The sequence below is a fragment of the Leptonotus elevatus genome, chromosome 5 (assembly GCF_054856555.1).
Source record: "Leptonotus elevatus isolate MCC_2025b chromosome 5, RoL_Lele_1.0, whole genome shotgun sequence".
In the NCBI taxonomy this organism is placed as follows: domain Eukaryota; kingdom Metazoa; phylum Chordata; class Actinopteri; order Syngnathiformes; family Syngnathidae; genus Leptonotus; species Leptonotus elevatus.
Genome location: NC_141243.1, coordinates 15,693,296 through 15,720,261, shown reverse-complemented (window position 1 = coordinate 15,720,261; position 26,966 = coordinate 15,693,296). Strand labels below are relative to the sequence as shown.

The 26,966-nt window shown below is 38.8% G+C and overlaps 2 protein-coding genes across 3 annotated transcripts in view; one reads left to right on the top strand and one right to left on the bottom strand.

The window, feature by feature from the left end:
- The window catches only part of LOC147173912 (tetratricopeptide repeat protein 28-like), a 195,713-nt gene extending 178,158 nt beyond the window's left edge, over positions 1-17,555 (bottom strand). For both annotated transcript variants that reach the window (XM_086076481.1, XM_086076482.1), the window contains exons 1-2: positions 17,327-17,555; positions 14,535-14,834 (exon numbers count right to left, since the gene is read on the bottom strand). In XM_086076481.1, coding sequence (XP_085932607.1) covers positions 14,535-14,834; positions 17,327-17,356 — 330 coding nt within the window. In that variant the 5' untranslated portion in view covers positions 17,357-17,555. The remainder of the gene's footprint in view (positions 1-14,534; positions 14,835-17,326) is intronic.
- A 4,310-nt stretch (positions 17,556-21,865) lies between these two features.
- On the top strand, positions 21,866-25,448 carry LOC147173911 (L-serine dehydratase/L-threonine deaminase-like). The gene is made up of 6 exons (XM_086076416.1): positions 21,866-22,018; positions 22,107-22,358; positions 22,454-22,545; positions 24,531-24,758; positions 24,843-24,967; positions 25,044-25,448. The coding sequence occupies exons 1-6, from the start codon at positions 21,866-21,868 to the stop codon at positions 25,235-25,237; spliced, it is 1,044 nt and encodes a 347-aa protein (XP_085932542.1). The 3' UTR covers positions 25,238-25,448.
- The last annotated feature ends 1,518 nt before the right edge of the window (positions 25,449-26,966 follow it).

Here is a 26,966-nt window from a genome sequence, read left to right as displayed (position 1 = left end):
AAAATTATAAAGATAGCTATTTTTCATTACTACCTACGGGTCATAACGAGTAGCAGACGAACAGTAGACTGAACTGAAGCAGCAAAATGAACTCTATTATTCCCAACTCTGCTATACACTACCTTATAGTTTGTTTTCTTTTAACTGAACTTTTACCACAAGGCAATATTTAGCACCAAACAATTAGCATGCAAATTGTTTTCAACAACTCAAGTGAAGAAAAGACTGGCAGTAAACAATGTGACTTGGCAATTGTTAACGATCAACTCGTGTACGATGTCTGCGCACATAAAACGAGCCAAAACACCATTAAGGCATTCAGTGAATCGTGTAAAAAGAGCAAACAAGTTTAACTTGCTTTCCGAGTACATTTGCTCCCAAAATAATGCATTAGACACTCAAACTGCCAGACATGTAAGGAAATCGGAAGAGTACCAGATTGTTTCATCGCAAGCTGGGTAGTGCTGAGGTCTACTGAAAGAGAAAGTGTAGAAAAAGGGGCAGAGAAGGTCCCCAACTAATCTCCAGTAATAGTCATTAGTTTGCGTGCGGTGAGCCGTGTGCGTTAAAGTAGTAGTCATTTAAAGGTGCATAATTACTGTGATAATGCTAATTCCAATTAGCTCATGTATGGAATTTCACATCATGTTAACATTAAAGCTAACAGACGTTTGTTATAAAACAGAGTGAGACTATGTACTAAAGAATACTTTAAAAGTGTGTTATAATAATTTCAAGTGTGTGTTAATATTTAAATCTGTTTAATGGGTGAAACTATATTTTTTTAATTGTATATGGCTTCTCTTAAGTGCAAACTTTTACCTAGTGCAAGTCGGCCTGAAATCTATTCCCCGCAATAAACGGAGGTTTACTAAGCCCCGTTTTTATGACTGTAGTGCCAAGAAAGCTCCTTTTGCCATGAATATTGATGACCACAGATCTCCTTCTCAATTTTCTCTGTGAAAATATATGTACAGATAAGACTTGCTGTTCAAATACATGTGACTATGCAAGTCTTTATCAGCTTGACACACATGCACTGTGGGTCTCTCAATTCTTTATTCGTAACATCCTCAAACCTCAGTTAACATGTCGGCTCCTCCCACCAGAGACTTCATTAAGGAGTCGGGGAAATCAGTTGAGCAGCGAGAAGGCAGAAATGCTAAGAGAAATGAGGAGCCCTCGCCACTGTGTCATGACTACAGTTGTACAAGGATGCGTTTCTAGCGACGTGACTGAGCAATTAATTGTATGCCGTAAGCGGAATGTAAAAAAAAGCGCAGAATCACAAAAACTCTTCTGATTTTAGACCCGTTGTTCTTAACCTTGTTGGAGGCACTGAACACTACCAGTTTCCTATGTGCGTTCACCGGATAAAAATAAAATAATAAAATATGATTATTATTATTATTTTAAATTGAAGTCATAGGTATGGGATTTACTGGTTAACAAAATGCTAAAGGAAGTGTTCTTTTAGTTTTGCTAGCTAGCTAGTTGCACTCGACTATAATTGCTCAACTTGGCATTACAAATCTGACTCCCATCATTCAACTCTGTATTTATAGAGCACTTTAAAACAACCTTTCTTAAGATAGAACCCAGGGGCAGCAGATACAATGAAAACAGCAGAGGCCCCAGGATTGAACCCTGTAGAACACCATGCGTCCGAATTCATATTGGACATATTCATCCGACGAACAAATCACACGATGTTTGCACCAAATTCCTTGCAGCACAGATGGGCCAACCGATGCAGTGTGTTCACCTGCAGCCAATGATGGACAAGCGAGTCGGGTGTGTCTCTTGACCTCCGCCGAACCGCTGGGGTTCGATTGAAACCACTGTTTTAGACACTGCTCATTTTTGATGCTACTAAATGCACTTCGCAACAACATTAGAGAATTGAATTGCAGGTGGTGACCACGAACAAATCGTAATGAAATATGTTCCCAAATAAAGCATTGCAAAATATTTTTGGGGAATGTAATCATCAAAAGCGAGAGGAAAACATTTTCCACAAATCCACCCATTTAAGACTGACAATAAGATGATATGAGATTATTAAATCATGGGAGGACACATGGACAGTTTCAGATAAAGAACTTTGAGAAGCATTCTGTGTTTTCTGCAAATATATTGTCGCACTGCTACTATAAGTGGTGAATTTCTCTGTCAACCTCAATGAAAAAACTGAAAAAGAATTACAAACAAGTATTTATGGCTGCCTGGGCAGCAAGGGCACGCAAAGAGTTATTTGTATTAAACGTGAATAATTTATTGGCCTAAAAACGAGCAATGAGCTCTTGCAAGAAGCACTCCAGAAGAATATTTGAACCTGCAAACCAAAACCTTTTCACATAAGAGCCAGCATTCGTTGTGGACAAATGGAATATTAAACTCTTCTGCTTTCCATCTGCGGCCAAAATCTGTAACTATCACAGAAACAAGCATTTTTGTTCCACTTTGCCTCCCAAGCATCCATTATTTATTAGGAAATCATTTATCATTAATCATATACGACACGCTTGTTAATTCAGTAATTACACAAACATTGTGGCCAGGCAGCACACACTTAAGAGATAAAATTAGGTCATGCTTAAAGCAAAGCCTGATTGCACTCCATGTTCTTGTTCTGGTTCCACATGAGCAACACTGACAAATAAGACACATTTTTCTTCATGTATCAATTGATTGCCTCTGACTGAAACAATGATGGATTTTAGCGCCATAGTAAATAAATGTGTTCTATTAATATGCGCTGACATTTTACATTGGCGCATTTTGCCATTTTTCATTTCTTGATGAGGGGGAAATAATGTTGTTCATTTGCACTACTATATATGCATAAATAGTGCCACTGAACTACTAAAATGGACATCAACAACAGACGTTGATAAGAAGTAGGTTATGTCACACGGGCGACATGACGCAATATCTTTTTATGAGAACCCTTTCCCTCCGCTCCATCACTCTTCCAGCCACTGAAATAGCACACAAGTGTGTCAAAAACAAAATGAACGAAGAGAGGAAGTGAGTTTCAATCTCAAGTTCTTTCCCGTGACCCCAATCAGGCAGTTGCAAAGCCACCCAATAAATTACGTTGCGAGAAACCAGGCCATATGACTCATTTGACGTCATGCATAGGTGCCGTTTGAAACACGCCACAGCCCAGTACGAGACCTACTTAATGGGGAAGTCCACCCACAAAAAATAAAATAATAATAAATCTGGACAATAATTATGTTCTATGCAGCCCACGTGTGTGTCTAAATATGGTATTCTGGTTAATATTGCGTTGGTGGAATATGAGTTAAGCAGCAAAATCCAGCAGTTTTTTAATCAATATCAGAAGGCGGCCATTTTGCCACTTGCTGTCGAGTGAAAATGACATCCCAGTTGCTCATGTATCAGGTAACAAACGATCACAGCTCAGCTTCAGAAAACAGGTGAGCTGTGATTGGTCGTTGCCTGAGCCCCGAGCAACTGTGATGTCATCTTCAGTCGACAGCAAGTGGCAAAATGGCCGCCCCCTGAGATGGATAAAAATGGCTGGATTTTGCTGCTTAACTCATATTCTACAAATGTAATATTAATCAGAATGTCACGTTTAGACTAGGGAGGTCACACATAACATATTACTGTTTAAGGTTGACTTCCACTTTAAGTGAGTAACTCATCCAACGCTCCAACTGACCACTGACTACTGCTACATTAGGGCTGTGCAATTCATAGAAATTCAATTACAATTTAAATGATTACACTCCACAATTAAAAAATCAGCATAATCGTTAAAAAAATATTATTAATACTAATTTTTGAGTCGTTTAAATGTATACATTTGCACTTTAAAAAAACAAAATTTAAAATAACTAATTTAATCAATTTAGGTAATTATAGTGTTTCAAAGAATTGTATTTATCTTAATATTCTTTATGTTTAAACATTTTCTTGTTTTGTACCAAAAAAATTAATGATCGTCTTATTGCGCAGTGCACAAGCTGCACTCCAACTTCAAGTTTTTGTCAACATATATTAATTAATTATAAATTCTGTTTGCTCCAAAAGGAACTTGCATAGTAGTGTTTCTATTTTTTTAATTGGTCTTAATATTATTAAATGCTTAAGCACCTTAACACATTATTGTCAAGAAATGTTTAAGGTCGACTTCCCCTTTAAAGAAAGACGTCATGATGCATCTGTGATATGCGATGTTCTCCTGGCTCCCACGCAAACAAACATGAGCGCGTGCGAGTCATCAAGAGTTCAAAGGTGAGTAAAACTGAATCAGGAAGCAGTCGCAAAAAATCTCTTCAATTCATTACGTGTATTCTAATGGATGCCTTGCGGGTTGCTCTCTGCTCTCCGCCATTTCCCCAATGGGAGTTCTTCCTCCCTGCATCACAGCCGCCTGTGCTAATTCTGGAAGCATCCAGGTGAGGATGAGGCAGCCAAATGAAGCATTGTAAAAAAACAAAAAACAAGAGCATCTGTACAACTTCAGGGGTTGGAGACGAAGAGCAGAGTACAATTATTTAGCTCATTTCTTCGGGCTTTAGAAGGTTGACTCCGCTATTAGGAGCGGACCGTTATGCCACGAGCATTGCAATGAGATCTGATGCTCTCAACTCTTTGACATTCCTTGCCATGGAATAGCAAGCAAAAAGCTATTAAGCTGATTCGCATTTGATGTATCCACTGGGGGGTGGGGGGGAATTCCAAGGTTGCAGACATTCTTTAACACGATTGAGCTGAGGTGACTGCAAAATCTTTTGCATGCTATTTCTTTTGGGATTAAGAGACTTCGGCATTTAATTGTGATTATTTATCTGCAAATTGACATGCGCTTCTAAATATATTGAAAAGAAAAACGAAATATATTTAAAAAGTAAAAGTGAAATAAGTTTAAGGGGCAATTTACAAAGACTATTTATAATCTATAACGGTGCAGTTACATGTTTTAAAGATGTTTTTTGGGTAAAACCAACCTTTTTCAAGCTGAGAGCTACTTCTTGGGAAATGATTCATGTGAAGGGCTACCCAGTTTCATACAAATTTCTGAAATAAATGTGTTCAAATAACCTTTAATATTGGTAATATTAGGGCCGGACCTACTTAAAGCTGCTCTTTGTAACAATCTGCCCCAAAATATATTTTTATTAAAATTAACCATTGATGACGAAACATCTTCTAATAAGTAGATTACCACCTTAGTTGTTCACAGTATTCTCCTGCAAGCCTCTGGCCAATATTTTTTAGACTGGATTCGGGTTTGAATTTCCCGCCTTATGTCGGCGGATCATGTGTGGATTGTGTACGTGAAGAAGGGTGTATGCAGTTTCATTTTTCGGTCAAAGGTGGCAGTAGCGATTCAAAATGTAATTGTCTGCATTGAGCAGCTTTAATCGTCCGATATTAGCTTTTTTTAAACAGGCCCTAAATGAGAAAAAAAAACTGTTTATTTTTATTTACATGTGTTTATGTACACATTATATATAATGGTGTACAAACACAGGAAATTGGTCGATCTTTACCAATTTTTGTCTTTGTTGTGAAGTTAAATAAATATCAAAGGACAAAGTACTGGATTTCAAAACTGTCAAATATTCTGCCTGTTCTTCATATATTTATTAATGCAAATGTTAAGGGACCAAAAAAGACATAATTTCATCTGTAATCAGTTGCAACATGTAAAGAGGGCCACTGTTCAATAAATAAATAAATCAATAAAACAGGTAAAATGCTGGCCAGTCTAATCACTAAAACATTTCTCAAAAATGTTTCAAAGACACAAAGAAAAAAAGTGCTTGATTGGTTTAATGTTGTTTTTTATGTTGGTTTATTTGAACTGTGCAAGTCTTTTCTTTGTGAACGTTGTTTCATCTAACGAGGTTTGATGATAATGCGAAAGAGAGTAAAAAATGGGCCTATTTTCATGTTTGGTGGGAGCATTCCTGGTCTTTCGTGTGAAGGAATTCCATTTTATGAGACTCTACAATTTGGTGGAGCGCCTGGGTGGTAGAGAGGAAAACCACTTGGCTACCAACACAGGGAGACCTCGTTACAAGTGGTATGTGGACTAGTGGGACTCACTCAACTAAATTGAAGGAAACAAAGGAGAAAAAAAAAAAGGGTATCATGAAATGTAATTCTGGTCATGAATTCAATATTGCAGGCGCCTTGTGCATGTTGTGCCTTTGCTACAGAACATTACACAGTGACAATTTATCAGACATGAAGCAAAAGCAATTTGGGGAAATGTCAACTAGATAAGGAAATTGCAGTATGTTTGATAATAGATTGAAATGAAGTGCAAATTGCATCCATCCAGTTCATGTAAATGCCATTATTGTATTGTATTGTATTGTCTGTATGCATTACATACAAAAGGGTAGAACAGAATTCTAAAGGTCCCGCAGAATGTAAAATAAGAGCCGCCTTTGCTAAATATGACAAGTCGGGCTTTGCTTCTTCTCATGTGTGTTTGAACCGAAACAGCTGTGCCAGGGAAGTGTGTTCAAATCAAAACAACAGACTTGTGTGGTCACTTTCCCTCCAAGCGTACTCGTTGAACGCTGCCCGGCCGCAAGGCCTTCCGAAAGGAAAAAGACGGAGCTGAACTGCTCCCGCTCAGTTCGCAATTTTCCAGACAAATAATTTCAGGTTTGTGCCCGCTAGCGCCAACCTTCTGTCCGTCCCGCTCACGCCGGCCTGTAATTAAATGCCATTCATTTAATTTGTTCATTAGTTCAAGCCTCGGCTGGGTGGAAGCAAAATGGAACCCTCTTATTAGTGGTTCATGACTCGAGTCTCTGCGTGCGTGGTGAGCTCCAGTGGAAAACAGCATTGCCGTAAGAGAGGGGAAAGTGAAGCCGAGACCTTGTAATGACCCAACGGCAGGGGATGCATATTGTCTTTATTAGGAAATGTTTGGACAAATGATGAGATTTCAAAAATTGTCGTCTGGCTCAGAACGCAAATTAATCCACGTGAACGCAGGCATTCTGATTCTGATTCGATCGATAAAGACATTTTTAGTTGAAAATGTCATAATGCGCAATATTTATTGCATTGATCTTGATCATGATCTTCTTTTGGCTCATCATTTATCTCATTTAGCTCATCAATGTTGACATCAGCTAAACAATTGAATTTGAATTGATAGGAATCACGTATGCGCCCAAAAGACTCAATAGTTGTGCTTGGAAATCCATCAGGCTTAATCTTATCTACCTTATGTACTTGTTACAAGCTTTCCTCTGTACCACTTTAAAATGCGAAAGTAGTGACTTGAGGTAAAAAAATAATAATAATCCACTTCCACAAATATTTCAATCAAACACTTTTCATTGTGATTCATATGATCGCCCAATTAAAAATCTATTTAAATCAAAATTATTTCCCATTTACATTTGCGTCACACCGCAACGAGAACTACTTCCTGCTAAGAATTGTGGGAAATGTAGTCAGACTGAAAGCAAGCTGTGCGCTTCCAATGTTACAAGATATGTTGCGCCATTGTCGTTGCCCCTGAAAAAAAAATGGCCTCCCCTGCCGCGAGCACACGCTTGAGTGAGAAGCAATAGAAAGCAAGTACTGTAATGTATTTACTTGCATGCGGCAGTTGAATTCAAGGTGCGTTTAGTGACCACTCGCACAGTAGGACAGCTCAAACATCCACAAAAAATACAAATACTCATTCGTTGCACCAAACAGCAATGACTACGTGACGTGAGCATATTGCAAGAAAGATTTTATCATTTATTTGACATACAAAAATCACAACAGTCGCGTGTCAATTCAAGTTGCAAGGGCAGGGAATACCATTTTTTTGGGTGGTAACTATACATTGCCACAACACCGGGGCCGAGCAAAAAGGGTTGGGTAATGGCGAGTGCATTGGCTTGTTTAGCGTTGTGGAACTGGCAACCAAGGTAGCATTTAGCATTCGCAAAAGTAATTACACAACCACCAGTTGCAGGATTGACTCGCGATTCATTTTGTTATTAATAGTTCCTGGTGAGAATTTATTGTAGCCTATATTTGATTTTTAGAGAATTTGAAATGTCCCAGTTTTCTATTTTGAAAATCCAGTCACCATTAAAATAAAGTAACCATTAAAACAGCATGAATTGGCTGGTCCGGAAGTAAACTTAAGAGTCACTCTGCACGCAATTATCTCATGTGACAAAATTTTACCAGCTGGGTGCTCATACCTTGGGTCAAAAGTTTCCAACATGTCAATAAATCTCGTGTTTTTGCAACATATACATTTTAACAAGTCTCAGCTCATGTTCGGCATTATTGCCTTCCACCGAGTTACTTTTGTTATATGAAAAATGTGAATTTGTTCATGTGATCTATTTCTTAGTGTTTATTTTTTTCAGTAACCACTTGAGATGTCCCAAAAAAATATATATCACAAAATATAGCGACCAAATCACGAGCGGCGACATAGACTGCTTTTGTAAACAAACTCCCGCTCTGTTCGGAGCCATGTTGTTCCTGCATTTAATACACATCAGTGGGGACATGCTTTGAACTGTGGAAGCTACTTTAGAAAAAAATATATCATCATTACAAATAACCTAAAGGTGAGCACATATCTTTACTACACAGAATGTTCTTATTCCATTTGAAAACTAGAAATGTAGGCTAACCAATATCCATCATTTTCGCTCATCTTGGTTTCAAAATCCACTCTTGGAGGTAATTGTGGCCCTGAGAAACACTACGAACAAAGGGCCATTAGTCGCATTTCTTACAGAAGAAATATTATGGAAATTGAACTTTTTTAATTGCTTGTAAAAAAAGTAGATGGATCTCCCGAGGGAGAGACTCGGGGCTCTAAGTGCAGCCACCCCTAGCACTCGCCATTAGCCCCCATGCCCATGTTGGATGCACTTGCATTACACAACGTCGCCATTGCAATAAGGGTTATTTTCAGAAAGACAAAATCCTTTTCTAGGTTCCCACACCAATTTATTATGATGCTATGCTGTTAAATACTGGGTAAGTGGTGAGTCGACGTTACTGTAACAGACAAAAAAACGGCTCTAAAGAAGCGAAAAGAGGCTCTTTTCTTTCTCGACTGTACATTAACAGCAAAAACCAGAGTCATCACCCAGCATTTGTGCAAAATAAGCTTTAAAGTCTCATCAGCATTTCAGCATCCTCGCCCAATTGCTGGATACGCTGCAGCTGTAATTACATCCCCTCTCCGCATGCCACGCACCATGACCTTCTCGTATACTCGATTGTCTCAGTCAAACCGAGGCCTTTTGGGCATTTCTTTAAAGCGACAGTATACGGAATATACAATAAATGGCATCATCTGCGAAATGTGCAGGACTTCAACCATCACTTCGATTGGGCGCTTCCGACAAGGAGATAGAATACCCTCGATAGGCACCATCATAGGCTATAACCGGAAGATATGCAAATGATAGCCACTCAGTGCTGCAGTGCCACTCGTCTTTTTGGCTCCCGGGGAACTCTCCTGTCAGCTCTCAGGATGGAGCACAAGAGTGATAGCAGAGAGCCTTGTTTATTTAACATGCCACACAGCAGTGGTGAGGAGGAGGAGGGACCAGATGGAGAAGCCGAACAGGCAAGGCATCAATCGAGAGAAAGTTATTGTCCTCCCAGTCACTCCCCTGAAAAAAAAACCCCGCTTAAGATGTGATGGGCCAACAAAGACTCCCAAAACAACCCCTGAGTATAAAGCACAACAAAAGAGTACACACGTCCGTCAAAAAGTAATGGCCCAAGTTTGATACACACATTTCATCTTTCTAGTGATGGGATTTTCGGCTCTTTTGGGTGATCTGGTTCTTTTGGATCGGCTTAGTGAAAAGAGCCGGCTCTTTTTGGCTCTCAAACGGCTCTTTTAACTTTCTCTTTTCTTTTAAATATTTACGACAAATTTAGCATACATTTTGATAAATGACTTGGTGAACTAAGTATTTCACTCTACTGACTATCAAGTAAAGAAAAGGTTGTTTATTTTATTGAAAGTTAAAAAGGCTACAAACAATAAAAAAATTAAATAAATAAAAGCTTCAACCAACACCAATCAAAATAACAAAAATAGTGAGTAGCAATTTAAGTGCAACAGCAGCATCGAACAAAACAAACATTATAAACTACTCACCAGGTCCAGGATAAAATACCTTATTTTATTTCAAATTGGCATTCAGAAAAACTAAATACTTCAAAACTCTCTTCTTCTCTGTTTGTTTGAGAGAGCGAGCGAGGGAAAATGACAGAGCAAGAGCCGGCTCTCATCGTTCACTTCAAAGAGCCGGTTCTTTGTACCGGCTCGTTCGCGAACGACCTATCACTACATTTTTAAACAAACTCCTATAGACAGCCTTTTTCTGTCAAATGTGACATTTGCAACAAAACTGGAGTTTGGAACAATAATAGAGAGACATTAAGGCTAACACAAAGTGATAATGTGATATCCCACTGAGGGGCGAATGTTGATTTCACGTCAGCATTCGTTTAAGGTCGCAATGTTTCCTAAACATTCTCAAAACCATTAAGGCTTAAAAAAGAAAGCAGACGAACCCTGACATAATATCAACATTAGCTTATGTTGTAAACATTGATCCCTCTGTGGGGTATGGGCTAAACAATGAATCAATTAATTGATCGTATTTATTTATTTATTTTTGCTTAAGCAGGATACACGTTTACCAACATGTACCAAAATTCAGGCAAAAATTTAGCATTTTCCCTCCCTTGCGGACAAAATCAGCAAAGATCATCCCGAGTGATTATCCTGTAGTGTGAAGTGTGTTATTTGACACTGTTCCCTTATTCGATAGACAATTAGGGAATGGCCTGAATCTTAAGCTGTTGCCAGAAGCAAATAAAGAGCAATTTATGACAAATGTTTGTCAAGTCTATTCACAACAATAAATACCGTATGACAAGGAGAAGCATACTGTAGTTACCAGAGAAGCTAACAGTTAGCCTAGCTTGTTACACCACTACTGGCTGTGCTAGCCATCTCATGTACACCAAACACTTCAAGAGCAATAAGAATGCACATGGTGATTTTTTGGGATGCTCATAAAAAAAAAAAAAAAAGTTAAAATCTTAGCCAATGGCTAATAGACATGTACAGGTATGTCGCAACATAAACATTAGCATATGTGTTGATACTGTTTCTCTCAATTGTACAAGCAGTACACCAATTTTTTACTACATATAAAAGCCAAATTGATATCAAAATATGGTTTGGAATGAACGTATGAACCACTACCATTACCAACCACTGGCCTACTATTATTGTTACAGTGTTTTCAATCATCAGTGTTTCCTCAGCCCACGCCTCACCCCACACGGTTTTGGAGAAAGCAAACAGTCATGGAAGCATAATCTACTTGGTGGAGGTAATACATGGGCAAAGCAACACGCATACATGGATTTTCTCCTCCCACATGTGACTCAGTAAGACAAAACGCAAACAGACATCATGCCCCTCTTCTGTGAAATGACACACCATTTTGCTCTCATTTAAGCATTTTATATTCAGAAGCAGGGCGAGGTACAAAAGGCCTAAAGCTGTCTTGGGCCATTAAACTGCACATTCTCTTTCTTCTTTCAGAATGTGTTTGTTGGCACTCACAGCCGTGAGAGCTGACACATTGGACGGGGAGGGGGTTCCTTCACGCCTCTCAGCCTTCTTCGGGAGGGTGGGCTGCTCGCTGGTGCCTGGGGCCGCAAAAGCATGCCTGTCAACACTTGACAGGCCAATCCACAAGCCCAGTCATAGGAAGGTATGATTGATGATATTATGTACTCAAACAAGATCTGAATGCCACCACACTTTAATCCCAGGTTTTTACATCCAAAAAGACTCAGAATCAGATGAAGGGGATTGCTCCAAACCATTGGGGATGGATGGACGTCAAACCAACACTAGTTTCTCCACACCCACAGGAGTAAGTGTCATTCTTTTATATAATATATAGCATTCTGCACTGCACTGAAATAACATTATATTCAAATCTTTCTTAAGATTTATTTTTACATTAAAGAAAATTTGGAACCAATGTGCTGAGGGAAATAGGAGATCCAGAATCCATTATATTCATTTATGCACCCAAGTTGAAAACGTGATTTTCTTTTGTTTCAAAAAAAAAAAACACGTTCTAAAGATCTAATTGCTTTGATTGCCTATTAAGTCTGCACACCAGCAAACGTCTTATTTGGCAACACTGTCCCCTAGTGGTGGTTCAAGGAAAATAAACCATAAACCCTTATTTTGAAAAGTCTCCGGAATAAATCTGTTAGCCTTGTGGACAAAATAAAAAAATAATAGCGAGGCCGAGCATTGACAGTGAAGCTGCAGCAACAAACTTGATCGAGCTAATCCAAGAAAGAGGAGATAATAGATTAAGGCAAACCCTCCCCCAGTCACACCACAAAGACTGCTTTCTCCTTGGGCAGCATACAAATAAGAGCAAAGCTCATACGGCTGGAGAAGCAAAATAAAAATGTTACTGAATAGCGAGTGAAACATCAGCCAAGTGAATAAAATGTCCTTCAAGCAAACTGGCAACAGGAGGGAAGCGGGAACACACTCGCATATGTCAGTGAATGATGATGCAAGTCACCCCAAAAAAAATCATCTGGTCAAATACGAAGCGACAGTCTTGCTGCGGCACCGTTATGAGAAAACCTACCTGAGCATCTGAAGATACGCGACCTCAGACGTGATGCATCACTGTGCTGACAAATTAGCATCAATATCACTCTACCATGTTATCATCAATCTCACGGCGGAAAGACAAAAGCCTCTCTCCGCGCTAAATCACGTAATCGATGAAATCTGTGAGGAATTGGGCTGCGACTGATGTGAAATCTATCACAGGTTAGTAGTGCAGATGGCTCGGACAAGATCAGAGAGAAGAAATCCACAAAAAAAAAAGTTTGTAGGCTGCTGATAGAAACTGAGCAGTACAGCTTTTGAATGTAGCCTCATCGAGCATATTTTACAGGATTTTTTTGTTGCATTAACATTTTAGCAGGTTTTGTATTTTTAATGCTTTTGGACGTCTTCCTATTCTTTTATGGTGAAGCTACCATGGTTGCAAATGTTCTGTGTGTAACATTTGCTGGACAGGAGGAATGCCAATTTGGTGACAGTTGTTTTGTTTTGTTTCGTTTCATCTGCGAACATAAACGACATTACTGACAGAAAGACAACATTTCATACATTTGTATTGTGTTGTGTATATATGTGTATGCGCATACAGTACTGTATATGTATGTGATTTTACTTTTAAATTTTATTTTATGTTATACATTGGATGGGGTAGGACAAGTTAAGCTTTGGCTTCCTTCTGACCCTTCTCAAACCGAACACTTTGTATGCATGTTTACTTTTATTGTACCTGTTTGAGATAAATAAATAAAGATCAAATCAAAAAAGGAAATTATGATCATGTTTATCCATAGACTATCTATGCATTATTTTATTGTAGTATTCTTATTTGATGATGATGATTTTGATCATAATCTAAAGTTAAATTAAACCAATAAAGTCTATGGCAACTTTTGTCTCCATTTTTGTTTTTGTTTTTTTAAATACATAATATACACAAAAAATACACTTAAGTCAAACCTCCTCAAAGGGGCGGGGTACAGGAGGGACTAGGTGCAATCCCTAGGGTTGGCGCAAACTTTTTTCCCCCCTACAAATAACATGTACTTGCACATCCACTGCAGTAGGTGTCAGTGGATGCGCAAAGAGTATTACTTACAACAATTTTATAGATACATTTAGTCTATTTAGTCACAGCAGAGCGTTTGGAGGATCATTGGGGGTGCAAAATATTTTCTTCTTCCTGCGGTGGGTGTAACAAAAACTAATTGAGAAGCACTGACTTAATTAAGTGTAAGACCTAACGTGATCAAACACACGGTGCATTATAAAAGATTGTATTTTATCTCAAGAAAAATATATTTAAAAAAATCAAATAAAAGATTGTATTTTAACGGAGAGGTATAAATGTAACAGTATATTTACTAATGTCAAGTGTTGATAGATATTAAAAACACTCTCAGTATGACAGTGCTGTTCTTCACCACTACAAAATACAATAAATGTTAAATATGTCTGTGACAGTCTCAAAATCCGCATTATTATCTGATTACGGAATTCTTGATCCGTCTCTTGTATTGGATTTATCCAAAAGCTTTGCTTACTTTGTATATATGAAGCTGGTTGGAAGATGTTTGAATCAGTGGTTGTCAAACTTTTTCTGACTGGTCATCCCATAAACAAGAATTTCAACAAGAAGATTCTGATAATTGCTTTCACTTTTCTTTGATTAATTTTGCACAAATACAGGGGAAAAAAATTCACTGACACTATGTCAAGAAGAGGGGATCGCACAGTTTGACAATCACTGGATTAGAATTGATATTTTACGGTTACTGTCAAACAGTAGCCACAAATAGAACTATTCTACATAAAACATCCGTAAACTAGTGCTATCCTAATACTGAGCCACTCTTACCTTAGGCCATTTAGGGTTGAGCTCACAAGCTTTTTCTGCATCGTCCAGAGCCGCCCGGTGTTGACCCAGTTTGAGGAGCGCAGCCGATCGGTTACTGTACAAGATGCAATTCTGTGGGTCGGCTTGCAGAGCTTCGCCATACAACTCAACGGCGGCCTGAAAGTCCCCCCGCTGACACGCCTCGTTGCTGCGTTGCACTTTGTCCATGAATTGGGTTTTGCTGAGACCACACCTGGTCCCGTTGTCTACGGAGGAGCGCCGCGCAGGTCGGCCCGCAGTCCGAGAGCCTGAGGTTGAAAACTGCGGAGATGGAACGAGAGGGTGAAATTCTAGCTCACCTCTCACCCGAAGTCAGCTGGCATTTTTATCAAGCTTTTGTATTACGTGCTCATTAGGTTGCAACTGCTGACAGCGGCTTGCTGGCTGCTCTTTCAGTTCACAGTCAATGTCAATGACAGTGTGGAAAAGAGCTATAAAAACAACATGCGCCAAATAGCTTGGCCTAATGCGACTGTATGAAGGTTAAATCACTGCGACATTAACTCGCTTCAAACGAATATGACAAATTGACGAATGAGTTTAGCGAGACGCAACGAGAAGACTATTGGCAATCCCGTACTGTGTAAAACCAACCAAATAAGATGCTAATTTGAGCATGTGGGGACTTATTTTCTTGGTCTCCATTACAAAACAAAATGGATATTTTTGTATAATAAATCGGATTGCCATTCAACTACATTACAATGAACTGCAGACTAGGGATAAACTGATTATCTGTGCCGATATTTTGGCATTTTGACAAATTACATTTTTACCAATCTGAAGGCTGGTAAAGCTGCTCACTGAGCGGCGAAGGCTTGCAAACTTTGCGAGTTTTGGGTTTTTCATCAGGGTTAGTAAAATGTTGCAAAAGGTTGCAAAGCAGACAGTTTTTACTTGTTGCAAACTGATTTATTTATTTTTTTGGGGTGGAAGAACATTTACAGACAATGTTTCACTGTCTGCGAACATCTTTTGAAACCTTTTACGAACCCTGACGAAAACCAAAATTCGTTAAGGTTCACAAGCGTTCATCGCTCAGTGACATTGCACCTTAATAGATCCATTTAAAGCTGGGTTAATGTCAGGGAACTTTTATTATGTATTTATTTAAAATTTAACTCTATGAGAGATGCAGCTGAAACTAAAAACTCCCTGCACTTTTTGTGTTTTTTTTTTCAAAATTAAAATAGGTGAAAGGAGGAAAGTTTAACATTGAATTATGTTTCTGATATCATTTTAAAAAGGAGCTTTCTATTCTCTATGTGCATAAAATTAAAAGAAAAAACTTTACCTTTCAACAAACATGCTTAAAGTTGTTTTCATTTTTTATGCTGAAATTTTCTGTTTTACTTCAAATAAATATTGGCTCCAAATATTGTTTATCAGCCTCCGTAACTACGAATAATCAGTATCAGTATCGGCCCTGGAAAAACTATATCGTCTATAACTACAGTAGCCTAAATTAGTTCTAACTATGAAACAAAACTGTGTTTCTGTAAAGTATTTATATATTTTCAGGCAGTTTCAACCTTAGAGAGTCTGCCCAAAAAAATACAAGATCCTGCTTCCCTCTTAACATGTTGCCATAGTAACCCAGCTGGTAGACAAATGTGACAAACATGCCTAAAAAGGTAAGCATTTATCCATTTAGCGAGTAGCACGGCTCAATATGTATTACTGACTTGAAAGTTATCTCGAGTTGCATGTTATTGGGCCGGCCTCCCTTCCACCTCCTTCTCACCACACCTCCTCCTCAAACGGAATTCTGGGATATGGGCAGGCTTGGTAATTACTTCCAGAGGCCGAGAGAATAGAACACAAGCAGGCACGCAGGCTTTGGGTGGTGAGGAAATGTAAAGCAATAATGAAGTGGCACTTTTCCTGCGATTTTTGGCCGTTGTTTTCATTTATTTTGGCTAAAAAAAAATGCTCTCCCACTGAGATGTTTTCCCTTACAATTTGATATGTAATAAAACCACACTTGAAAACACAACGAAAGCCCCAACTGGAAGTTAGAAAATAAAGAAAAGTATTTGGTGTTATATTTCATTTTAGAAATTCGTGCAGCAGGAATGACATCTTATCTGCCAGTAATATAAACAACAGCTTCCACTGCAGCTGACAGCACTGACATTTTGATATGTAAAAGCTTGCTCACATATAAAAACAAAAATAATACAAAAACCACACACAGAGACAGTCACATCCGTTTAAGAATCCTGCCTGCTGACTTTAACTGCTTAGGATAAGGAAATAATCCAAGTGATGATAATGATGAGGATGTCATATTTTGGTGTGTTAGCTAACAGATTCCTTAATAAGAAGAATGCTTGAGAAGCGTTTTGACTCTCCACAAGCTTACATTTGATTACAATCACAAATGTGTACATATAAATAAATAAATTCATTCATTTGACAAACTCAAGACTGCAACACATGTGTATTCAAGTAAAACAACTGTAGTTTGGAACAAATCTGTAGCATACCAGCATCTAAACTCTATAGTAGTGTGACCACACCAGCGAGACCACACACGCGCGCGCACACACGCTCACACGCACAGTGCACATTACAGCATGCACGACTGGAAAATCAATAAATAGGTTTTGACGGAGGTTTGCGCACAGATGGTCATTTCCGGTGCTGGGCGCGAGATTAAAAAAAAAAAAAAGTTTTGCACGGACAATGACGTGAACACAACAGAGACGATCGCCTCTTTGTGTGCGTCCGTTCGAGTTGTAGGATTTTACCTTTTCTTTCAAAGTCGCTTGTTTCTCCATCCTGGCTTCGGTTCTTTGCTCTCATCTCATCACACTGCTCCTCGGCTTTTATTTCATAAAATCGACTTTTCCTGCGATAAGAAGGACTTCTGAAAGCCAATAACGTCCACTTCGCAGTCGAGAGTCGGCAAATTGCAGGGAAAGTCCACAAAAATAGATGCGTGAGTGGCTTTCAGCAGAAAGTTTTCTCAGGGAAAGTGCGCCATGTTGTCAAATGTTTTCCTTTTTTTCCCTTTTTCCTGCTGTTGCCATCGAGGACGACTTCTGAACGCTGTGAGGTGGCAGCCTCAGTCACAACATTAAGAGCACATTTCCACCGCTTTAATAGATGTTTTCAAAAGCTTTTGAGGTCAAGTCCAACGTGATTTTTTTTTTAGATGCAGTTTAAAGATAGATCGAAGGACGACTGCGTCCTCCAGGGACGAGGGGTAATGGGCACTCTTTGCCCACCTGAGTTTTTCATTTATTTATTTATTTTTCTCGTGCGTGTTGCTTGTTTTTAAGGATCAATTAAATTGATTAAACATATTTTTTATTCATTTATCTTTCTAAAAAGAAAAATAAATAAAAAGGTTTTCCAGCCCTTCTGACTTTGGCACGCCTCCTTTTGGCGCCCTGTCTCACTTCTTTGCTCAGACGACATATTTTAACAAAACAATTAGTATACTGTACAGTCAAATATATATTTACAGTATTGTTTTGTTTTTTTGTACAGTTTTGTTCTCCAATTTTTCATATGGGATGAACTTATATGAGCCTTTTATCACGGGATGCCTCTCCGATATTGTTCATCCACTTACAAGTGGAGATGTTGATTAGACAGTGTGATTATTGTACAGGTGTGCCTCTAAGTGGAGTTTTACTGTCTGGGGGAAAAGTGGGGGCATTTGGTGTGAGAACCATTTGCCTGATGCAGCGCCCAGTGGTGTGCAGGGGGGTCTTTTTGGGCAGAGACCCTGGGCAATTGTGTGAACTAAGATAGCGATTAGACATATTTGCCAGACAGTAAAACTCTAGGTCATTTGCTTACTCAATTTTTTAAAGACAGACTTCAGTCAGGTCAGTGGAACTAACATAACATTCCACTTCTTTGTCTCAAAAAAACGATTTGGTTGCTTTTGCAATATGCTTTGGGTCATTGTCCATCTGCACTGTGAAGCGCTGTCCAAAGAGTTTTAAAGCATTTGGCATCCTGCTGCTTTTTTCAGCGGTCACACATTTGCAGTAGAGGCCTGGCAGAGCATCACCTGGGATGAAATCCAGCGAAGTAGCCTCTCTCAATGAAGTCAGCGTTTTCCTACTCTCTGATTAGTTGGAGAGCAAAACCTGTTACAGCCAACTGCACACAAAAACACATCTGCAGCATTCTGCGCAAACTGAAACTTTTAATAATCAGCATCTCTGGCAACTATGCAGTATTTTATACATTTATGTTTTTGCCATTTTATTTGATAAATACTGTATTGACTCTGAACTGCTCCAGACAATGTAAATAGCAGTATTTTTGTATAGTGTTGATGGTTTTTAAAATTGTGACGTGATAGCGGTGTTATAGAGAGGTCAATTAGGTGAGATAGTCATCCTTGAACACTGCAAAAAGGACAGTAGAAAATGTAAGAAAAAAAGAAAGTAAGAAGATTATTACTTCAAATAAGCAAAATTACCTGCCAACAGAACAAGAAAATGTTGCTTAAATTTACCTGTAAGATTAAAAAATAATAATACTAGGCCCATATCACCAAATAGTGGTCTTAAAAATAGTATTTTTATTTTTTAATTTAAGAAATTATATCTTACTTAAAATTTCAGCTTTTGCAGTGAAGGCCCAAGTTGCAAAGGCTCACCACTGATATACAGCAATGCTGAGTTTATGTGCTGATTTTACAATAGTAGTACTGCCAATTAAGAGATAATGTAACTGACTGGAGATGTTTGTTATGTTTTGGTGAATTTACACTTGGAGAGTTCAGCACATTGGATTAGTTATGAAATTCGACAAATTGAATCCCAGATGCAGCTTCCCTGTGTGGAATTTAGATGTTCTCCCCATAATTCTAAATTGGCCATAGGCGCGAATGTGGGTGGGAATGGTTGGTTGTGCTATGTTCCCTGCGTAGTACTGTAGCCTGCACGGAGCAGTTTAGGATGTACCCCGCCTGTCGCGGTCATCTGTGATACACTCCAGCTCACTTCTGATCCTAATGAGGACAAGCAGAGAATGGCTGAATGTTGAAGTTTTACGGTCACACAAAGTTCAACACATCTGCTGGTAGATGATCAAATGAGTAAGACCAATTGTAACTTTTTGTCTGCATTTTGAAATACTACCAGCCAGACGGTTGTGACGCATCTTTAAAAAAGAAAGAAAGAAGGCCATGTTTGTGTTCTGCATTTGAATGTGCCTAATTGGGGCCGCCTTTAAATGAAGCTTCAGAGATGCAGCCTTCGAATACGGACACAGCTAAAAGGAGAGATTTTCACGTCACAACAGTTAGTGAAATTCACGTCTACATAAAAAAAAAAACATTTCCTTATGATGTACATTTAAAATCAAGAGACTAGTAGTTACTGGAATAAGACTCCTTCAACTGATTTTGGTAATAAAATGTGATGAGCGCAATTAGGAATGACAAAATTAATGAGACATTTTAAAGTCCAGTTAGCTTCATAAAATATGGTCATTGTCAGTTTAAAGGAAATGCTGTCTAGCTACCAACAAATTGTCAACCGTCCACAGTACTATACTAATAATTAATAATAATGTCAGCCTGCTTATGACTAACGACTTGGCTATATTGTTCCATGTTACTGTATTACCGATATATGTTTTGTAAAAAGTGGGTGTAATATTTAAGGCGAATTAGCAGTTATCTTTGTTAGCTGGGGTGGATTAGGATTAAGGGAGCTCTTTCTGTATACTGTAGCAGCCTTTCACCAGATGGAGGCGCTGCAAAACAAAACCATAGCGGTCTCGTGATGATGACATGCTGTGTCTCATTCATTGGAAAGAAAAAAGAAAAAGAAAAGTATGTTCATATACTGTGTATGTGGAAACAATCACTCCCCCTTGCCTTAGCTGTGACCCAATTAAAATCTCTTGAGATAAATGTGACGTAAAACATAAATCTGACATCCCTGTATGCGTGAAGCATTTTTAGGTTTTTCTTGCTCTTTCTTGTGTATAGCACATATCTAGGGGTCAAAAGTTGTCACTACTTTTCCATAATGTACCAAATCTTTGGTAATGTTCAGAGGATCAGCGCAGTTGACTTTCACTGGGTTGTAAACTAACACTCATCTGTTCACAGTCCTGCTGTTATTAGAAGCAGTGCAGCTTTATTGCATTTGATTCATTTGAAGTTGGAGAGTTCTTTTCCATTAAACAAATATGAAAACAAATTTCGAGAGTGGATCCTTTGAACAACATGGGTATATAGAGGACCAGCCAGTGTATGAGACAAAATTCTTGCTTGGTCGTTGGAGACTCTTTACAAGCTAAAAAACGAAAAACATTTTATTTTATTTTTATTTAGCATGTTTTTATGAATTGTAATTACTATTATGTCTATTACCATAACTGTTAATATCTTTCTTAGTGAGAAAATTAGAAACACAACAAGGGTCAAATAACTGTTTGTAAATTACAAACATCTAAAAGGCAGAATAAAGCATAGTGGGCTGGATGCTTTGTCACAATGTATACATTTGGTGGTCTTTTAATAGACGCGGTGGCTTGCAAGCCCACTGGATCGTTCAGGTTTGAGGCTGCTCTCCGACACTCCTGCGCTCCTTTTGGTAGTCGAGAATCAGAGCTAAAATAGTGTCGACTCTTTTGGTAATGACGCTGCACCGTGACTGTGCGCAACTCCTTTAGAGGGGGACCCTCAACACGAGGACAGCGTGTGAAACTCTCAAGGGCGTCGTACAGGCCAACGTTTATGTAACAATATTTCCAATACAGTTTTGCTTTGTAGACTGGGTTGTCTTTGTCTTGCTCTAAATTGCATAATTATGTCAGTAGGAAAACATTTTTCCACGATTATGGAATTTAGATTTATTTGTATTTATATGTGTTTGTTTGGTTGTTTGTTTGTTTGTTTGTTTTGTCTGAGCATTTATGTTGAGATTCAGGACGATTAGAAATGTTAAAAAGGGCAATTATGAATCAAACGAATGAATGAATGTGAAAAAAAGAAACCAAAGGACCAGGTTCCTCCTCAGTTTGACTGGATGACCCAGAGGTCCTTGAGGGCGTGGCTTAGTAGGAGAATGCCAAGCTGATTGGTTCACAAGTGGGCTTCCTTTGCCAAGCCCACAGCACAGGCAGGTATATATGGGCTGGGCTTTGGCTGCACCAGGGGAGGCTAAGATCATCAATATTGTTCTTGAACGTTTCACCAAGTCATCAATCTGCTTGTGGTAAGTTGAAGAATTCTTGAATTTCTTTGCAAACACTAAAGTGCGTAATATGACCCAGAGTAATGTGCCCCCCCCCCCTCCCCCAGAGACATGAAGACCCAACAGCCACTTCATGTGGTTACCCCGGTCAGAGAAAGCCTCGCCCTGACAAAAGTGGCACGAACGCCAGTTTTCCTCAAACTGGACTCATCCCAGCCTACAGGCTCCTTTAAAATCAGGGGCATCGGGCATCTGTGCAAAACTGTAAGTCGTGGTGCTGGACCAGTTTGCTTTTTTCGTCTTATGGACAAATCACGTAGGCTGATTGTTTCCTTTTGTTTTTCATCTGCAGTGGGCTGAGCGAGGGTGCGAGAGGTTTGTCTGCTGTTCAGGTGAGTGTCGCTCTAAAGATGAGTTCATCTTCCTTTGGAACTATGTTGAAATGTTCCAACTTCTTCCAACAGGAGGAAACGCAGGCATGGCTGCGGCCTATTCAGCCCGCAAGCTGGGCGTACCTGCAACCATCGTGGTGCCCAGTGTCACGCCAAATCTCACGGTGGACCGTCTGCGGGACGAGGGGGCCACTGTGGTCATCCATGGCAAGGTCAGATAATCATGGATGATGATCGGAATTGCAACTGACCTGGTGTGAAATGAGAAGCATGAAAATAACAAGAATCACACTTGTGTCTTTTTCAGGCTCTTAATGAAAGCATCGAGTATGGACAGCAGCTTGTGGCTAACAACCCAGGCTGGATATTCATCTCTCCTTTTGATGACCCACTCATTTGGTGAGTCTGTGTGATTAAATCATCTCAAGAATCCAAGAAATAAAGTACATTCCTCCTCTTCACACCAAAAGGAAATAGTTCTAAGACACACGGGGAAGCATTACATCATGCGCATACGGTTTATTAGACCGGCTGCCATAGAAAGGGAAAAATATATATATATTTGAAAAATCAATCAAAAGCTTATTTAACCTCACTTTCAGCGAGCCTGCGATGTTTTACTCTTCTGAACAGGAATAGGGAATTTCAAACTGAATTTATGTTTTTAGTCAGCTCATTGGGCTTAAAAAAAAAAAAGTTAAAAAAGAATAAAGTATAATATTCAACCTCAATAACTTTATTCTGTTGAGGAATGCAAAAAGAACAATAATTTGACATCCGAATCTAATTCTTGACTATTTTCTCCTTTTTTAAATTTATTTATAGATAACAACAATAAGTGTGTTATTATTTTTTAAATCACACTTGCATTGGGCGTAAATTCTGTAACAATAATAATAATGATAAAATCATACCGTTCATGGAAAAAAGCTAACAACGGTCAGGGGATAATATAGCCTCAAATAATATTTGCTACTTAAGAAGTGTGTATCAAACTTGTTGCCCTTCACATAAGTCAATACTCAAGAAGTAGGTCTTTGGTGACACCTGATTTACAGCAAATTACATTGGGCGGTTGGTCTTAGCCAATCATTTTGGACCAAATTATACAATTTCACTTAGTTGTTCCAAAAATACTGTTTATTTACTACAAATAATAAATCTTTGTTCATCTATTTCTATGCCAGCGACATATACTGACAGGCAGAACAATTAGCGCTCTTTTACGAGATGGAAGGTAGTGCAATACACCCGTGTATCCATTCATAGAACAGAATATTAGCTTTACGTTCAGGTAAACAGGTACAGATTTCTCTCTAAATATAATTAATACATTTCTTAAGTGCACAGGGCGGAGCAACATGGTGGCCAAGGGTGGCCATGGCCACCCTTTGTCACTCTGGCCACCCTGATAGGTGAAGGAACATTTTGATATCTGTGACTTTTCTGCCATTTTTATTTTATTTTTTACATTGATGCAGTTTTCTTTGAGCCCTTGATACCCTGCCACAATTTATTTGGAGTAACTTAAACTTACAATTGATCTGAATGCAAACTTTCAAAGAATCTGTGTTCAGTAAAGAATATTTAATTCTTACAGTCATTGTCAACCAAAATGTATTACTTTCACACCATAGCAAGCAACCAACATGGCTGAGAAGTCATTGTTTATCATACCATCCACAGTCATGCGTTCATGAAATCAAATGCACTCATATCCAGAAGCTTGCCTAACACACTTATAATACAGGCAGGAGTAAAGCTAAGTAATATATATATATATATATATATATATATATATATATATATATATATATATATATATAGAGAATTGTGAAGAATTGAGAGATTATTGTGCTGTACATTTTAGATATGATTTGAATGAACGGGTTAGCTAGCAAACCAATGCATAACTTGGAAGTAGACAGGATATTACTCAAAGACTAAGCAATCGTAAAATAAATAAATTAATGAATGATGAAAAAATAAATAACAACAAAGCTGCTGCTACTGCCAATAATAATAATAATTTAAGATCATCAAAAAGTTCATTTTTACTTTGAGTTGTTCCTGCTTGTATTATGAATGTGTTGAGCAAGGTTCTAGATATGTGCGCATTAACTTTTATGAAACCATGACTGTACGTAGATGAAATGACAAAGAATGACTTCTCAAGTACAGAAATGTTCTGTTACCACAGTGTTACACAGGCCAAGAGTCAAACAAAACAAGCTAACGTATGTTATGTATGGATGCTCTATAGCGGCTAATATGCTAGCTAGCTAATTTTGTCGGCTAGAGTCACTCTAACCAAAGCCTGCCGTGCTGATAATGTTCCTGGAGTAACCCCGGTGAAGTGATGTGGATGTTGGTCTGTGTTGCAGGGAGGGCCACACATCTCTGGTGCAGGAACTGGAGCAAGACATGACGGAGAAGCCAGGCGCCATGGTGCTGTCGGTGGGAGGCGGCGGGCTGCTGAACGGGGTGGTGGAGGGCCTGCGGCGTGCCGGCTGGGCTGACGTGCCCATCGTCGCCATGGAGACCATAGGAGCTCATAGCCTAAATGCCGCCGTGAAAGCAGGGGAGCTTGTCACTTTACCTGCTATCACCAGGTACATTAGCTGCCATTGGTGCTATATCAACTACATTCAATTGGGTGTGGACATTTGTAGCTAAAGCTAACTTTGTTTATCCAGTGTTGCCACCACACTAGGCCTGACCAGGGTCTCCGCACGGACTCTCAAACTGGTGCAGGAGCACACGGTCTTCTCAGAAATAGTCACAGACCAAGAGGCTGTAAAGGCCGTGGAGCGCTTTGTAGGTGAGTACCAACTACACCCAAAAAAAAAAAAAACAGATGTGACATTGACCTCTTCTGGGCTTTCCTCCATGCGCAGATGATGAGAAGATTCTGGTGGAGCCCGCCTGTGGCGCTGCTCTTGCCGCTGTGTACAGTGATGTCATCAAAAGGTTGCAGGACGAGGGCAAGTTGGAAAAGCAGCTGGGCCCCGTGGTCCTCGTTGTGTGCGGAGGCAACAACATCAGCATGGAGCAGCTACAGAGGTTGAAAAAACAACTTGGCATTCTCTAGCATGGCCTGGCGTCTTCTACTGTGTGTTTTTTTTCCCTTCCTGCTTATCCATCAACTGCTCCCAAAACCTGTTCCATTTTTCATATGCTCCATAGACCAAATCATTCCAGATTGTGAAATACTCGTGAGCACAGGGACTGACAGATGTAAAGCTGAACTGTAGAAATGATGTTGTATTTAAATATAATTGTAACCACTGTAGAAAAATATAGATGTGTGCTTGTTTTTGTATTCCTGTCATGAATGAATAAATTATATTTCTTTTCTTGATGACTTAATTGTGGTAAGGAAATTTGCCAGAGGATGCAACGGATATGTTTGTTCATAACCCAAAAAATGTCTTTACAATTATATGTTCTATGTAGTAACCCCACTAGTCTACGCATAGTATTCTGATTAACATTGCGCTTATGGAATATGAGTTTCAAGCAGCAAAATCCACACTTTTTTTTTCCATCTCGGGGGGCGGCCATTTTGCCATATACTGTCGACTGAAAATAACAACACAACCAAACAACCAATCACAGCTCAAGTCCAGAAAACAGGTGAGCCGCGATTGGTCGTTATCATGGCACGTACACTACAACTATATTATGGTAAATCATTTTTGGTGACTTTCCTTTTAAATATAAGATGGCAAAGCTGCACAAAATGACAACAAAAAACATTGAAAACCAGTGACAATATGGTATATGAGTTGATCCCACATTAATTATTACATAAGCATTACAGTACTATCCTTTGTTTTAAGATTGCTATTTGGACCACTGAATTTAATTTCTCCATTTTACATTTTGCTCACCAGATGGTGATACATTTTTCCAATTTTGATGCAAAATTTCGCAATTTATTCCTGCAAGTGTGCAAAATGTATTGGAAAGTGTATGTCGCTATTGATGTTGCATAATTAGAGCATGCGCAATGCTTAGCAAAAGTATTAGCCCACCTAAAAAAATAAAATAAAAATAATTTTAATTACTAACATGATTTTGTCAATATCAAGTAAAACCTTTGATGCACGAAAGTCAGTGTGACTGACAATCATTGACCCATGTTAGGGATGAATAAATTATGAAAATATTTATTTATAAATAAATAAGAAATCGTCATTATATAGTTCCAAATTGAAAATGTGTTGTGTAAACATATTTGAGTTGAAGAGATCAAACCCCGAAATAATTAATATATCTAGTTGTTTTCAATGTTCATAATTGTATGCCATTTTGCAGCAGCTTCTGTGAATCTCACAACCGTAATAAGAAATACAATCAAGTATGTGTACATGTCACACTTACCACAAGTGGAAACTGTACATAGAGAGAGACACAGAGTGTACATAACACATTTTCAGATTGTTTCATGACACGCTACAATTTTACACTCTAGTATCTGTTCCTGGATACGCTGATGGATTTGAGGATGTGGTCCATTTCCTGACTTGCTATTGGTCAGGGGCTGAGGCCCCCTTTTGAGTTTAACCGACGTGTGATCGCCACCCATTGGCTCTTTTCAACTCACTAGACTCAACACCAGTGCTATTAGGCAAAAAGGTAGGCTGTGGAGTGGAAAGAGAAAAATGACATTGCAGATAAATGATGTAGGATCTTCAGACTACAGGAATTAATGGAGTTGAACGTATAGAAGGAGACTGCTGGGTATATGAAATCCAGCTCCAACTGGTCTGCAACAGCACGCTGCTTTGTAAAGGTGTCTGTTTACAAGGGTTGGT

Coding starts and splice junctions, on each gene's coding strand:
- LOC147173911 (XM_086076416.1), top strand. CDS start 21,866: ATGAAGACCCAACAGCCACTTCATGTGGTTACCCCGGTCAGAGAAAGC. Junction 22,019..22,106: donor TCGGGCATCTGTGCAAAACT/GTAAGTCGTGGT, acceptor TTTCATCTGCAG/TGGGCTGAGCGAGGGTGCGA. Junction 22,359..22,453: donor CTGTGGTCATCCATGGCAAG/GTCAGATAATCA, acceptor TGTCTTTTTCAG/GCTCTTAATGAAAGCATCGA.